Source organism: Coloeus monedula, assembly GCF_965178545.1.
Source record: "Coloeus monedula genome assembly, chromosome: 16".
NCBI classification, from domain to species: Eukaryota; Metazoa; Chordata; class Aves; order Passeriformes; family Corvidae; genus Coloeus; species Coloeus monedula.
The window spans coordinates 1700354-1714644 of NC_138796.1; the positions used below are offsets into that span (position 1 = coordinate 1700354).

Consider the following 14291-nt stretch of genomic DNA (forward strand, 5'->3'; position numbering starts at 1 on the left):
ATAGCGAAACTCATTTTCTGCCGAAGGCTGAGGACGCTGGAAAGCCGGGAGACCAGCGCTGCAGTCCTGCAGTTCCCCCATGGGCTTCTCTTCATTTAGTGCTAAATAATGCCTAAAGTAGGCATTTTGCATTAAAATGGCCATTTTAAACGTAGGAATAAGGCTGATTATTCTAACTCAAGACACGTGTAGCACACATGGGTTTGGCGATGCCGTTAAATTACCCAGCTGGGATGGTGGAACAGGGAACCTGCGGGTTTGGCTCTGAGTGCTCTGGAGTGTGGAACCTCTTAAGTTTTCTCGGTCCTCGACTTTTCTTATCCTGGGTCACTCATTAATCCTTGAGGGTCCCGTACTGCTTTTAGTTCATCATCTGTTTGTTTGTGTAGGGTTTTTTGTTGTTGTTTTTTGGTTGCTTGGTTGTGTTGGGTTTTTTTTTAAGTGGACACAGTAACACTTAGCAACGTCCAAGGGGTTTAATTGCTTATAAACGAATCCACCATGAAAAGCAGTATTGTCTACTAGGAAAAACAACGGTTAATTCTGTGCAAACACGTGCATTTTACTTCTGTTGAAATATTTAAAATTTATTACTTTGGTTAAAAGCCTTTTTCCCAATAAAGGGTTCTTTTGTCACTGAGAACCTTGCACTTGACTTAAAGCTGAAGAGAGGACATGAGAAGAGGCTCTAAAGTTCTTGCTTGTTTTAAAATGCTAGATTTCATGTTAAACAAATATTTATTGCATACTAACTTTTGTTCTTTCAAACCTAAATAAGTAAACCTTTAAAAGTAATGTTGGTTTAGGAGGAAAATAAATATTTTTTATGGTCTCCTGGTAAATGTACTTTTTTTTACTTTTAGAGCATGAAGCAGAACAGCCTCAATTTTCAGACGTTCTTCAATCAAAACAAGATCCTGAATCAAAACAAGGATCAGTGAGTACAGTTCAAGTAAAAAATCTGCACAGAGCTGGATTTTAAATATTTTAAACAACTAAATGGGAAAATTAGGTACCCACAGGGTAGACTCATTCATAAAATGAGAACAAAACTATTATTTGTCAAACAACCTCTTTGAACCAACAAATGTAATATTCCAAATAATTGCTTGTATTTAAAGCAACTTGGATAATGCTGTCCTAAAATTAGATGGCCAGCTGTGTTTGGGTTGTGCCTCTCACTGTCTTTTTGATGCTCTGTAGGCAGGGCTCAAGTGTGCAAGGATGCCCTGTGGGTGGTGTAAAGCAGAGCCAGTACTGGAGCACAGAGGGGAGCAAGGACTTGGGGGAAAGCCAAGTTCACATATGGGATAGGTCACGTAGCTGTGGCCACTGGAATCAGTGAAATTAAACATGCTCAGAGGTGTGCTCACTGGAATCAGTGTAATTAAACATGCTCAGAGGTGTGCTCACTGACATGAGTGTGTTACAAGTGTAGGGGCCCCATCCCAGCACCTGCTTTTCAGTAGCTCATCCATCCAACTGAATTTGGGAGGGAAACTGGTTGGATGAGAGAGTTTTCATAGCATTTTGCACAGCAAGCTGTAATGTGGTGCATTCTCAGGGATAAAAGGATGCATCTGCCTTTCTGGAGCAGGTGTAGCTCAGGGGCTGTTAGGAGTATTCTGCTGGCTGACTGTAACAGCTTCTGCACTCCCAAAAACCTTCCATGAAATCGTGGGCTGCCTTTTTTCATGGTGTCAGTAATTGTTTCTGTTTGAGGGAACTTTGGATTTGGATTTGCATCTGCTCTGAATTTCTCTGTGCTTTATACTAAGCAATGTTTCTTTTCCTGAAAACTTGAATATCAGGAGTTCTGCACAATATGAAATAGACATTTAAGCTTCTGAGTGGAAGATACTTATTCAGAAAATGCTACCAATTTCAATTTCCAAATAATTACTATTTCTTACAATGGATAAAATATTTTTAAAATTGTGATATCTCACCATATTCTATCTAAAGGAGTCATATACCCTCTGTTAGGTTTGGATGACTTTACTGTGCTGGAAACTGCAGAAGTTTTTAAGTGTAATTATATATTTTCAAGTATTCAGAAAATAAATATGTAATATCTGAATTAGAAATTGTAATTTCATAATTTTTAACTGACCTTATGATTTTTCCTGTTGAATTCGTTTGTATATTTTTGTCTAGTCTGTTGGGGTATTTAGACAGGATACATTTATTTTGAACAGGTGCCTTTGGAAGCAGAAATGTTGCACCCATTACACATGGAACAACCTTTTTCTGCCCCTGCAGCCCAAAATCTGCTTTCCATATTCCAGGAAGCCCCCTCTGGAGAACCCCCTGATCCAAAAAAATGTAAGTAGGAGTACATTGTCTTGAACTCTGCTGTGATTATTTTTCTTGCACATGGCAAGGGTTTGTAATTTTTAAAATTTCGAGTGTTAACTGCTGCAACACCTTTGCTTGTGTGGAATTTGCATGGTTAGGCTCCTGGTCTGAAAACAGGGAGCCAGCTTGGCCACTTGGTCAATGGAAGAAATCTCCAATTGTGCATTACAAACCAACAGCATTGACTAGCAAAGGTAGTTCTGTGCTCTTCTGAATAAGTGACTTTTTATTTAGCCATTTAAATCAGAAATGGCAGGCATCTCTTCCTCTAATTTAATAATGCAAAACTAGGATCAATAGGCTAAAGAGACAACTGAATTTGAAAACTCCTGTCAAAATAATGTCTTTACCCGTCAGATTACAAATTAGAATGGAAACAGCTCTGAAGTTTGGTTCTTCCACTTTTATCAATTGCTATACTTTATAGTAAATTTACCAGGCAGCAACGTGTTTTTATAATGCATTTTAGCCCTTCATTTTGTCTTCTCTTCCATTAATTCTTGCTCATTAGGAATTCCTGGTGCTAGTCAGAAACAGTACTACCCTTGGCTTTTATATAAATGTGTCCTCCCAATTATGAGCATTTTCTGGCAGTATATGACCCAATTAAAGGTATAAAGCTGAGAATAAATTCAGTGTTTCAGCTGTGTTGCCAGAAGAGAACACTCCTATGACTTAATCTTTACTGATCACACCAAAACCTGGATGTTTCCTGACTGGAGAGAGGTGCCAACCCAGACAGCCCTTTGATAGGGGAAAATTGGATATGTGGAGTCATGTTAAAATTTCTGAAGGATCTGGCAATGATCCAATTATGAAAAAGAAATCACAGCACCACTAAAATACAACCTTTGGTTTTTTCTCTGTCTGGAAATTCAGTTTTATGACTAACTCTGATCATGCAGATTGTAAAGGGCATGAGATACCAAAGTGGTCTAACTGCAGCAGCACTGAGTTCAGCACAGGCTAATTTCTTCCTGTCAGGGTAAATTAGTTCATAGAGCCTTTCACTTCTGTGACTAAACTGCTTCTGGTCTCTGAGTTTATTCACTTAAAAGTGAATTTGCCATCTCTGAGGCACACTGAGTTGGCAGCATTGGTGCACCTTTGGTTTGAAATTCACTCAAGTTTAGGTTGTGTTGGCTGAGGAGAAGTGAGGACAGATCAGTGGCTGTACCTGGACAGAAGGAACCTGCTCAGTCCAAGCTGTGATGGTATTGACAAAATGACTGGTACTGACTTGATAATATCTGATGTTTATCTTTTTGTGACATCAAAGTACTTAGCTCTAAGTGAAGGCTGCCCTGTTTTGCTCAGGTTCTCCTCGAGAATTCTTAGAGTTTTACATATTCCCAGTGCTCTTACCCGGACTGGCTGCGCTCCTGCAGGAAGCAGAGAAGGAGAAGTGTTTTGAGGTTAGTTTGTAATTTTCATTTCAAATCACTGGCAGGAAGTTACAGCCTTTTATTTCACAGGCAGAGTTTCTTTCAGTTTGGTCTTTTGCAAGAAAACCAACCACAATAATATGATATAACATCTCATGGGTTGTTTTGGATCTGGTTTTAAATGTGGTTTTCTCCAGTAATTCAGAACAGAGTACATTCTACATGAACTTGATCATTATGACAATCTCTAGCTCCCAACAAATCGTCCTTAAATTTCCATTTGTGTCTTGCCTAAATAGTGTTGTGTTTTAGAGGAACAGCTTCATGTCAGATGAATACATTTCACTCATTTGAGGGTGATGTACAGAACTTGAATTTTACTTCATGACTCAATTGTTTTTGCTGGTCTGGCATCCTAACAGAGACAAATTTTCTGTTTTAGCTTGGTTTTTTTCTGTAAATTCCATTTAATTGGAAGACAGGGTATCCAGCATGAATGGGCTTATAAAAATGTACATTTAAAAAATAATTGTTTGCTGTGTGTGTTTTTATAAATCTGTTTTCAGTGTATGTCTAGAGAGACATTCCTCATTGTCTATAGGGAATGCTTAAAGACCCCTAGAACTGGTGCAAAATGAAGCTCATGGTATCCCTGCAGCCTAGCAGGCCTCCAGCAGCACCTTAGGTACTGGGAGCTGGGGGGATTCCCATAATTTCTGCTATTTTCTCCAACCATGGCAGTTTCAATTTCAGTTCCAAACCTGTACATTTAATACCAGTTATTTCAAAATTTTCTCGGTCTTCACAAAATTCGTGTGTGTCTATAAACTGATTGATTTACAGGTGTGTGTATGTATTTATAATCTGTGATGAATACAGGTGAAATAGGAAAATGGTCCATTTACATGACATCTGTGTCTGCCATTCCTGCCATCACATCTACATTAGCTAGCCAAGAACAGGTTGGACATAGATATCCAGAAGCATGTATCCTTTACCAGGACAAAGGCATGTCCTACAGCTGGTTTAAAATACAGGGTTTGAGAGATGTTAGCTATTTCTAAAAGCAATAAAACTTAAATACAAAGATCTTTTTAAAATATTAAAATTCTTAGAAGTATTTCCATTTCAAACTCAGACAAAGTAACCTTAGATTTGTTCTATTTTTAATCAAGAGAAATTTTGCAGATCTTCAGTGGTGTATGTATTAGAAAGTGTGTGTGCTGAAAATGGATTTTGTATGGGTCTGTGTGCTGCTTTATGGAAAACTACTAAAATAAATTATTTTTTAATACATAGAAACTTCATAAAAATGAGTTCAGCTTATAGAAAACACACTTAGTGAAGAGATGCCCAGCTACTGGGGAACCAAGCTTAGGAAAGCAAGCTGATGTCAGGTGATGGTTTTCCACTGTGACCTCATTTCTTCCTCCTTTTGAACAATAACTAAGAAAACAATAGCTCTTTATGCCTGCCATATAATTGAATATTTGTGTTCTTTTCCATTGCTGTCCAGGTGCTTGTACTTGGACATTCTGTTTCCTTATCTGACATAAATACGTGATTTCTAGTTACACTTGTGTTTGGTAAGATGGATTTGGAACTCTTTGCAATTTGTGTTAAAATGGTTAATGAAATTTTAGGATCTAAAACAGAGTCCTTAGAAACCCAGAGCAAAGTAGGAAGAGGGAGAAAGGGTCTTGTGATAAAGACATTGGAAGATAGCTTCCACAAATAAGAGGGCAACAGAGATTCAAAAGATTCATGGAATTCTTGAGACAACAGGAGATGAACAAGATTAATTGTGATTAAGCTAACTGAAATCATGAAGGATGAGAAAAGAATACTGGGTTTGAATTCTGGCTAGGCATGAGTCCTTACAGCCTGTAAAGGGCAGTTGTATAGAATAAACCAGTGGAAGATAAATGGAAGAAGCACTGGAAGGAAGGGAGGAATACTCAAACTGACTGAAATCAATATTGAATGAGCCTGGGAGAAGAGAGAGGGAACAGTGAGAGAGAATGAAGAGTGGGATTTTGATGAGAGGGACTAAAGGTTTTCATGTTTTGAAGGAAAATTAAGATGAATGAGAAGAGAATGGAAAGTTAAATAGGAGAGTTTTTGAGCAATTGAAATTGTGTTAAGGGAGATCAGATCATGGGGCCAAGAGAGGAATTCAATAAGGAGACCAGAGAAGGTGCATCCATGTCTGGAGAGGAAGAATTGTACAGTCACGTGGGAAAGTGAGGAAAGGGAAATGGTTTTGCTGGAAGTAAGGAATTGTGTAGGAAAGATCTTTTTTAGAAGGTGATAAAGAAACATAACAATTTAGACATTTAATTTAAAATAGGCTCTCTTGCATTATGTGATGCATACAAAAAAATCTGAAAAGCTAAAACCTAAAAAAACCACCAGCTGCTAGATATATGTGCAGACTTCAAATATGAGAACAGTCTGCAGAAGCTTCATTTTTAAATTAGACATGAAAGAAACCTATTAGGTTGCCCAGTGTATTCCCTCACTGTTTTTTTTTTTCCTACCATAAGTTCTCCCGTGTTTTATCCCATCTGCTGTCAAATGCCTACAGGGGAAAGACTGTTTTCTTCAATCTTTTCTCTCATGAGAACTGACTAATGCATTCATTTTTCAGCATTAAAACTGAACAATGTATAAATGTTTTTATTAGCGTAACTCTGACTTTTCTTTCTAGTTAGCTATCACAGGAGGAAGCTGCATCAGGCTCTGTAATGGAATATATTTAAAAGTATGATAGATCAGGGAAAGGGAATGGAAGAAGGGTTCCTAATGACTTTGCCATTTTCTGATCACCAGTATATTTTTATGGTTATTACCAAGCACATCATATTTAAACTGACAAATGGAAAATGAATTTGGAATATAAACAGTTTATAAACACATCTGCAGGTTAACAATGCACATTGTGCAGATATTTCCTGTTTTTATCCGGATTCATGCAGCATAGGTGGAATGTGTCAAAGGCAGGTCAATTCATGTAATTTTTTCCCTTTATAAATGTTGACTGCTGTGCAACTAATGATTTAATTCACTAGCAAAATAAACTGCTTCCTGGCAAAGAAAATAAGGTAAAAGAATATTCAGCTTGATTGAATTCCTCTCTGCTAAGTTCACTGCCTCTAACAAGGATAAAACAAGATGAATTGGATTCCTTTGGTGATAGCTGTTTTGACAACCCTGTTCTGATAATTTTTTCCCATTGCAAAGGAAAAGCAATTTACTTAAAACAGATTAAATTACAACTGCTAGATTAAGTTGAATTTTGTTGTCAAAGTGTAGAATTTATTCTCTGAAACAATTCACTGAGTAATGGGACCCAGGTTCATACTGTGATTGAGAATAGCTGTGCAGTGGCAATCAGACTCTGCTGTTTGCTTACAGATTCTGTTCAAGTCAAGATTTGTCCATTTAACACCTAAAATGACTCATAGAAAGCGCTGCAGTGAAGGTATTGGTCTCTTAAAGTTTAGGTGTTTGGCTTCTTGGTACAGTATCTGGTGTTAGCCTAAGTGTGAAAATTGTGTGAGGAGCTGTTTCTTCCCAGCCAAGCACTTAATGGAGCCCTACCTGAACCCTGAAGCTTTGGTTGTCACAAAACAGGTCAGAAAGGCACATGTGGCTCAGGATTGATAATTGTTTTATGATGATCTCTTCTTCTGTTCTCCTGCTTCCTTTTTTTTTAAGCTCTCTTTTGTTTTTTTTTTCTCCCGTGGGAATCAGACTGTATTTCTACCAAGGGTAAGATTCTCCTAGAAAAGTAAAAGCTTTCCTGGGTATTCTGTGGGACTGCCCTGCAGTCTAGCCCTGAACTTCACACTTGTCATCCCCCAGCTACGTGGCTGCCCTGTGTTCTTCCCTGGGCAGTCAGCACCTCACACAATGTTCCTCTTCCACCTCCCCTGTGGCTGACCCCCAAATTCTGACATATACCATGAACTGAAAGAATTATGCTATGTAGAGCTTTTTTCCTGCCTCTCTGTTTGCATCTGAGGACAATGCATAGAATAAAGTAATTCTTCACGCATTAGATTTCCAATTACATGGTTTTTGTATTTTCCTTAGCAAGTGATAGTAGTATCTTAATTTCTTACATTTTAGTCAAGACTCCAGCCTCTTTTGTGACATTAAGCAGTTTCACAAAAGCATTTGACCAGTGTGAATTGTTTTGCTCAGAAGCAGTAATTACAGCTGAATCTCCTGTTTGACAGGGTAAGTGTTGGGGTGGGAGCTCAGTTCACCCTTAGCTCAGTGGCTGCTGTGGTGATAAAGCACTTGGTGCCTCTGGGCTTTTAGGGTTCACTCTGACTGTGTGCATCCATAACACATCTCATGTCAGAGGGCTTCTGAAGATACTGATCAAGCTCTTCTGCTACTCCAGCCAGAATTCCATGTTATATTCTCCATATTATGGTTACTGTGGTTTGTGATAAGCAGGATGAGCACCTGTACTCATTTATACATTCAGTCTGTCAAGATGGAATGTGGAGGGGAAATCCTTGAAAAAAAAAGGGTCCTAATCCCCTCTGGCTTTATCAAAATTCAGGCTTTGAATGGCTGGCTTGGTACTGGCTGCATGAGGCCCTAAGGATAACCTGCTGCAAAACAATTTGCAAAATTCTCTTTGTTGGTTAAGATTGAGAACTGGGAGCAAAAGGCACAAACGTTCTGCTGTGAAGCTCCAGGTTTTGAACTTTTTACCTGGTTCTCTGTAATGTCCATGGTGTCTGTGGCTGTGGACAGACATAAACCTTCCTTTGGTTTTGCCTTCCTTTCTGGACCAGCCAGCAGATGGTTTGGTCTGAGCAGGCATACAATACTCTGCTTGTGTGCATTCACATCTTCAGTCTGGTTCCATGCAGGAGGAAACAATATCCAATCAATGTTCCTTCTGTGTCTTGGAAGAAATGAAGTATTTTGAGTATGATAATAGAACTTTAAACAAAATGGCAAGGAATTTACAACATATTTTCATGTATGAATGAGATCTGTTAATTTCTTCACAATGAAATTGCCACTGAAAAAGAGCACCCTTCAGGGGTATTTGTTCTAGATATACTGCAGCAAATACCAAGATAATTTATGTAGAATTTTCTCACTCATAGTTTGTCTTGAAATCATTCCACAACATTTCTAAAATTTTGGCTGAGCCACTGACTGTTGGCAGTAGCAATAATAAAAGAGTAATGTACTGTATATTTTATTTAATAAAAGCAGTCAATTTAGCTTAAACATATGACCAATCCAAAGATAATAAATAATTTGAAACTATCTTCTATCTTTAGGAAAAAAGAAACAAATTTATTGCCTCTGATTTCCTAACAGAGTGGTTATACAAGTAAGTGAATAATGTTTTTTGCTACTAAGTATGTTCATTGGTTCAAAGGAACTAATTTGCAAATTGAATAGCTGAAATTTAAATTAATATGAGTTGTTTTCCTTTTTTTTTAGCAAGAACCCAAAGAAGAAAGATGAGTCATTCACGGAATTGTTTTCCATTCCTTTTGTTAAGGACTGGCTAAAGGACCAGTAAGTTCTTGCAGTACTCAGAGTAACCTTTTCTCCTTTTAATCTTTTGCCCCTGCTATCCTAAAAAAGTAATAGAGCTTCAGTGTGTTGACACTGTGCCCTCAAAATGCCCTTTATTGTGTGCAACAAAGAGCTGTGTGATACTTTCTAACTTGCTAGTGTATTACTTACAAGGTATTTTATACTAAAATTGGTCACAGAGAAATTAATTTAGAACTACTTAACATGTTAATTGTAGAGTGCAGGACATTTGAATAGTCTGGTAGTATTATGAACATCTTTGTACTCAGGAGGAGAGCAGTGTTTTCAGTGCTGCTTCCTACTATGGAAATCTTTGAGGGTATAGTCAAGAAATTCTTCTCTAACTGTAAGCAGCTGTTTTTGAAATACCTGTCACAATCCTTGGTGTCAGGATGCATTTCTGCAGGCATCTATGACTCTGAGAAATGAACACTTGTTTTGGCAGCCTCGGTCATATATTCCTTGTTATTTTTGTAGAACCAAGCTGCACAATAGTTTTGAAAGAAATGTTACTGTCCTTGAGACTGCATTTAGTTTAAAATATAGCTGCTGTGTGAGAAGAGCAAAGGAGTGGTCCACAGTGAGGGAATAAGAAACTAACAGAGGTCAGATTTTAAAGAAAATTTTCCATTTGAGAACTTAATTGGAATCTAGATTGGTAATTGGTGAAAACAGAGGTTAATATCTTTGTACATACATTTACTTTATTACACGATGTAAGTGGAAATTGAGCTTTTTTTGAATTCTTGACATGTGACGCTTGGAACCTTGAGACACCAATGGAGCAAGAGGAAAGCTCCTTGGCTGTCACAGGTCTTTGTGGATAAGCTGACAATCGTGTTAAGGGTTCACTTTGACTCTCTGAGAGGTAGCCATGTGGTCAGAGTTGTGTAGAAAGTTTCTGCTTTGGAGACCCCTTTGGAAAATGACCCCATTTCACATCTCAGCTCTGATACCTTCAGCCACCCTGCTGTCCTGCCACTGCTGTTCAGACCTGCCTCTGGTGGGACACGTCTGTTTCATTGTCAAACACAGCTCTTGCCAACAAGATTCCCGTTTAAGGCTGTGATTTTGTGCTTTGGAAAGTGCTCATTAACTGCAGCCTGATTGTTGTACCCATTTCTCCAGCACACAGAAGAGCCCTTGGTCAGTAAGGCAGTTTTGATTCCATGGCTTTGTGAGGATGGATGTTTGTACCAAAGACAAAATCTCTAAGACCACAGTTTTACAAACATTTCTCTTGGAGGTAAAGCTGGATAAAATGTTCCCTGCTCTCTCCTGTTCTTCACCCCAACCTGCTTGAAGGCACCCTAGTATCACCTTGCCTTTTTGGTCAGGGCCCTTCTCTGGGTTAGGAATCTCTGTGCCAAAATGTGTGAGGAGGGTTTGTACAGCTATTTAAAACACAGATAATTTCTCCAGTCTGCTTCACCTTGGAGAGTGGCAAACCTGTGTATTGGCACAAACAAAGGATTAAAATGCAGGGCTCAGGGCAAGGTGAATTAGAACAAATGAGCTGCTAAGATAGAGAGGTGGTGGCAAGAACTGCTTAAGTCAGCTTTGCCAACAAGAGAAATACACTGTGGAATCACAGCCTGAATGACTCATAGCTTCTGTTAGTAGTGGTGCTCCTAAATAATGTAGTGACAGCTCCACAAGGACACTGGAGTGCCAGACTCCTACTGAAGTTGATATACTTCACCTTAAATCCTCTTAACAAGTAGGCCCTTAAAATAATTATTATTAAAATTATTATTAAATAACTACTTTTAGTGAATTTATCCTAAAATTACAGATTTAACAAATGCTGTGTATGAAGCAAACATTATTGGAGCAAAGCGAAAGACTGCAATATTAAATAAGAATAAAAGTAAGAGAATTTATGATTATTTCCTTCTGGATATGTCATAAATAGTTTATTATTATATCCTTCCAGATATCACACTTACAATGTAATTGATTCTATGCTTTTTATTGTCATTTCCACTTTTATTTTTAAAGGAGTTTTCACTTTTTTAACAGGATTAAGAATATATGAGACTAATAATATAATAATAATATACTAAAAAGTGCTGGTTAAATTTTGATGGGAAACATCCTTATCCCAACTGTTTAGATGGGTTTATCAGTGCCAAGCAGTCTTAATGCTTAAAAAAAACCCAACAAAAACCACCAAAACAAAAAAACCCCAGAGGAATATTGTTTTTCTTCTATCAGAGATCCAGTTTTTTTAATATATTCCATACTTGAGTATGACTTTTTTGGCTCTCCTCCAGTGCCTCCAGTTTCCTCTTTGAAGCTCAATTTTTTTTTAAGAATAGTCAAAGCCACAGTCTTATGAGCTTCACTCTCTGTACAATGTGTTTCCAAATGAGATCTTGCAGCCTACTTTTCCCTTACAAGGAGACCTAAATGCTGCATCAGTTTTTCAGAATTTTACATGCAAACCTTGTACCTTCAAAACCTGGTTATTGTAGGTGAAGGAGCCTGTAAAATTTGAATTTGTTTCCAGCTTTAGTGTACTAATTGCTGTGGCATCTTAGTATAGGTACCTTGTCTTCCACTGAGTTCTGTACGTTACCAGTGGCGCTGACAAAATACTACATCCCTTGGGAATCTTCAATTCCCAAAGCAGATTTCAAAAGCAGTAGAAGGAGCAGCCTCAATGCTGACTTATAATCCCCATTTCACATCCCAGACATTTCTGTTGCCTTGAAGGACAGCTGTACCTTTGAGAGGGCAGGAAAGTGGAATTGGAGCGCAAAACCAGCCCACGTGTGTTGGGCACTTGCTGAGATACAGAACTGCTGTACCTGTTCCTCCCTTTGAGACTGCTGATAGAACCAAGTAAAGGAAATAGAACCAGAGCTGGGAATGTTTTGTAATGCTATAAATGTGCTAATGAGCACCACAGTTGCCTTTTGTCAGCGTTTTCCAGTGGTGTTTCTGGTTGAACAGCACTGAAGCTCATTTGCAGGTAACCAAGCTCTGTGTGCTGAATCGGGGCCAGGGGAAGTCAGCGAGCTCTGATTATGCTCTGATCCCTCTGAAATGTTACTTTTCTGGCATAGATACTCTGAGTAACATGGCAGTATCATTTCCCAACCTTCCTGAATGTATTAATGAAAGAAATATGAAGAAACCAATAAAAAAACTGTTCCCCTGCTCTGAGAAACAGTGATATCATAAAAGTCTGTCATGTAAATATAATAATATGATAGCATTGTTCAACATAACCCTCAACCCTTACATCCAGTGAGAGAGAGTGGTATGTACATCTACATTAGGAACAAGTGTAAGTATTTTCCTGGCTTTTGAAGTTGAGATAAAAAATAATCCACAAGATTTTTTTATTTTGAATTTTCTTCTTTTTTTTGTCAGAGATATTTACTTGCTACTCAGTTCAGAAGGACACAATTCCTGGTTTAATCTGTATGTGTGTACCAAAACAAGTGTGCAGACACAGAGAAAATAAATTTATCATGGCTTTACTGAAGTGGGCAGCTAAGATATAAATTATTACTAAATTTGGAGTAGTGGCTTTTTGCCAAATATCTGTATACTCCTATATAGTACTATAGGATACATTGATTATTTTTTTCTCTCTCCCCCAAATATTTTAATTGGGTGAAGTCTGCTGGTCTCAGCTGCCTTTACAGTTGACTTCATTGTCAGTTCTCAGATGGCCAATAGGGGTAATTTTACACGGGTGACTGATTTTTTTTCTCCCATAATATGCCCAGTTTCTACAGGCTGTGCTTTCTGCACACATATTCTGCCATATTTCATTGGTTTGTGTCTAACCCAGCCATGTTTGGAGTAGGCATGATTTGCCATCTATTTTCTTCTTTAATTTTCTTTAATAATTTGAGCTTCAAATAAATGTTTTTACATTTTATTGTAACAACAGAAAAGTCCAATGAATTTGTCTCTATGGATGTTATTCTGTGTGCTTCCCACAGAAAAAATTGGCAAAAAATTGTCATTCAAGTAACGTGGCAGAATTCAAATTAATAAAGGAGAAATTTTTTACTTAAAAACTGTGTGTTGAAAAACTGCAGAAATTTTCTGTGTAAAATATTTGTATTTTGTAATGGTGCTTTATGGGGTTGAAGGTTTTATGGCTGTAATATCTGATGCATTAAAAAATGCTTTAATTTATGTAGCAGTTGTCAAAATGGCAGTGAGAAAACTGAGAACTTATTAGTGCTTTGTGACATCTTCCTAATGTTGCTGTTGGAGCACTACGGGGAGTTTTTAGTGTTTTCAGCATACAAAGTCTGACCTAAAGTACACAAACATAGATGGAAATTTTCCTGTTGACATGAGTGGCCTTTGGAATAGGTCCATGTTTGGTTTCCTTCAGTCCAGGCCCACAAACACTCTCAGACTACATAAATATTGGTCCTATGAGAGAGAAAGCTGAGGCAATGCTTTGTGGCTTCCAAAACATGTAGCAAGTAGGCAAGCACAGGAGAACTGAGTTGTGGCATTGAAATGGCACGTCCCCCCCAAGGAGAGAGCATACTGAGGCAAGAAATCCACTCTAATTTTCAGCCAGAACTGAAGACAAAAGATTCTTGCTCTGCTATTTTTTGGCATGTTCTCACTACAAAGACTTCTTACCCCTAATTCCTCTGACATTCTTGTTACACATCACCTGTTCTGCCTCAGTCTCCTGTTGGTTACATGACTCTGCTCCCCACATAACAACTTTCTCATCTTAGTTCCACGCTGTCTTTTTCTTTGTGTCGTGTCTTTTCTTCATTAGAAATAGATAAGCAAGTATATAAAGAGTTAGGATGTGTTTAACAGTTGAATGCATATTATCACTATGGCCCCTTTGGTAACACTCTCAAATGTATTTGTAATATTTTTACATTCAGTTTGATATTGACAGTATCAGGGAGCTTTTATTTGGACAAGGTGATAGAGTGGAAGAGTTCAGACTTCTGCTAACCAGCA

The 14291-nt window shown here is 38.0% G+C and overlaps 1 protein-coding gene across 1 annotated transcript in view; it reads left to right on the forward strand.

The window, feature by feature from the left end:
- Positions 1–14291, forward strand: part of IQCK (IQ motif containing K) — a gene marked incomplete at both ends in the record, with an annotated part of 36198 nt that overhangs the window by 452 nt on the left and 21455 nt on the right. Inside the window, 5 exons of the mRNA XM_082292081.1 lie at positions 864–937; positions 2199–2325; positions 3676–3773; positions 9062–9114; positions 9228–9305. Of these exons, the coding sequence (XP_082148207.1) occupies positions 864–937; positions 2199–2325; positions 3676–3773; positions 9062–9114; positions 9228–9305 (430 nt within the window). The remainder of the gene's footprint in view (positions 1–863; positions 938–2198; positions 2326–3675; positions 3774–9061; positions 9115–9227; positions 9306–14291) is intronic.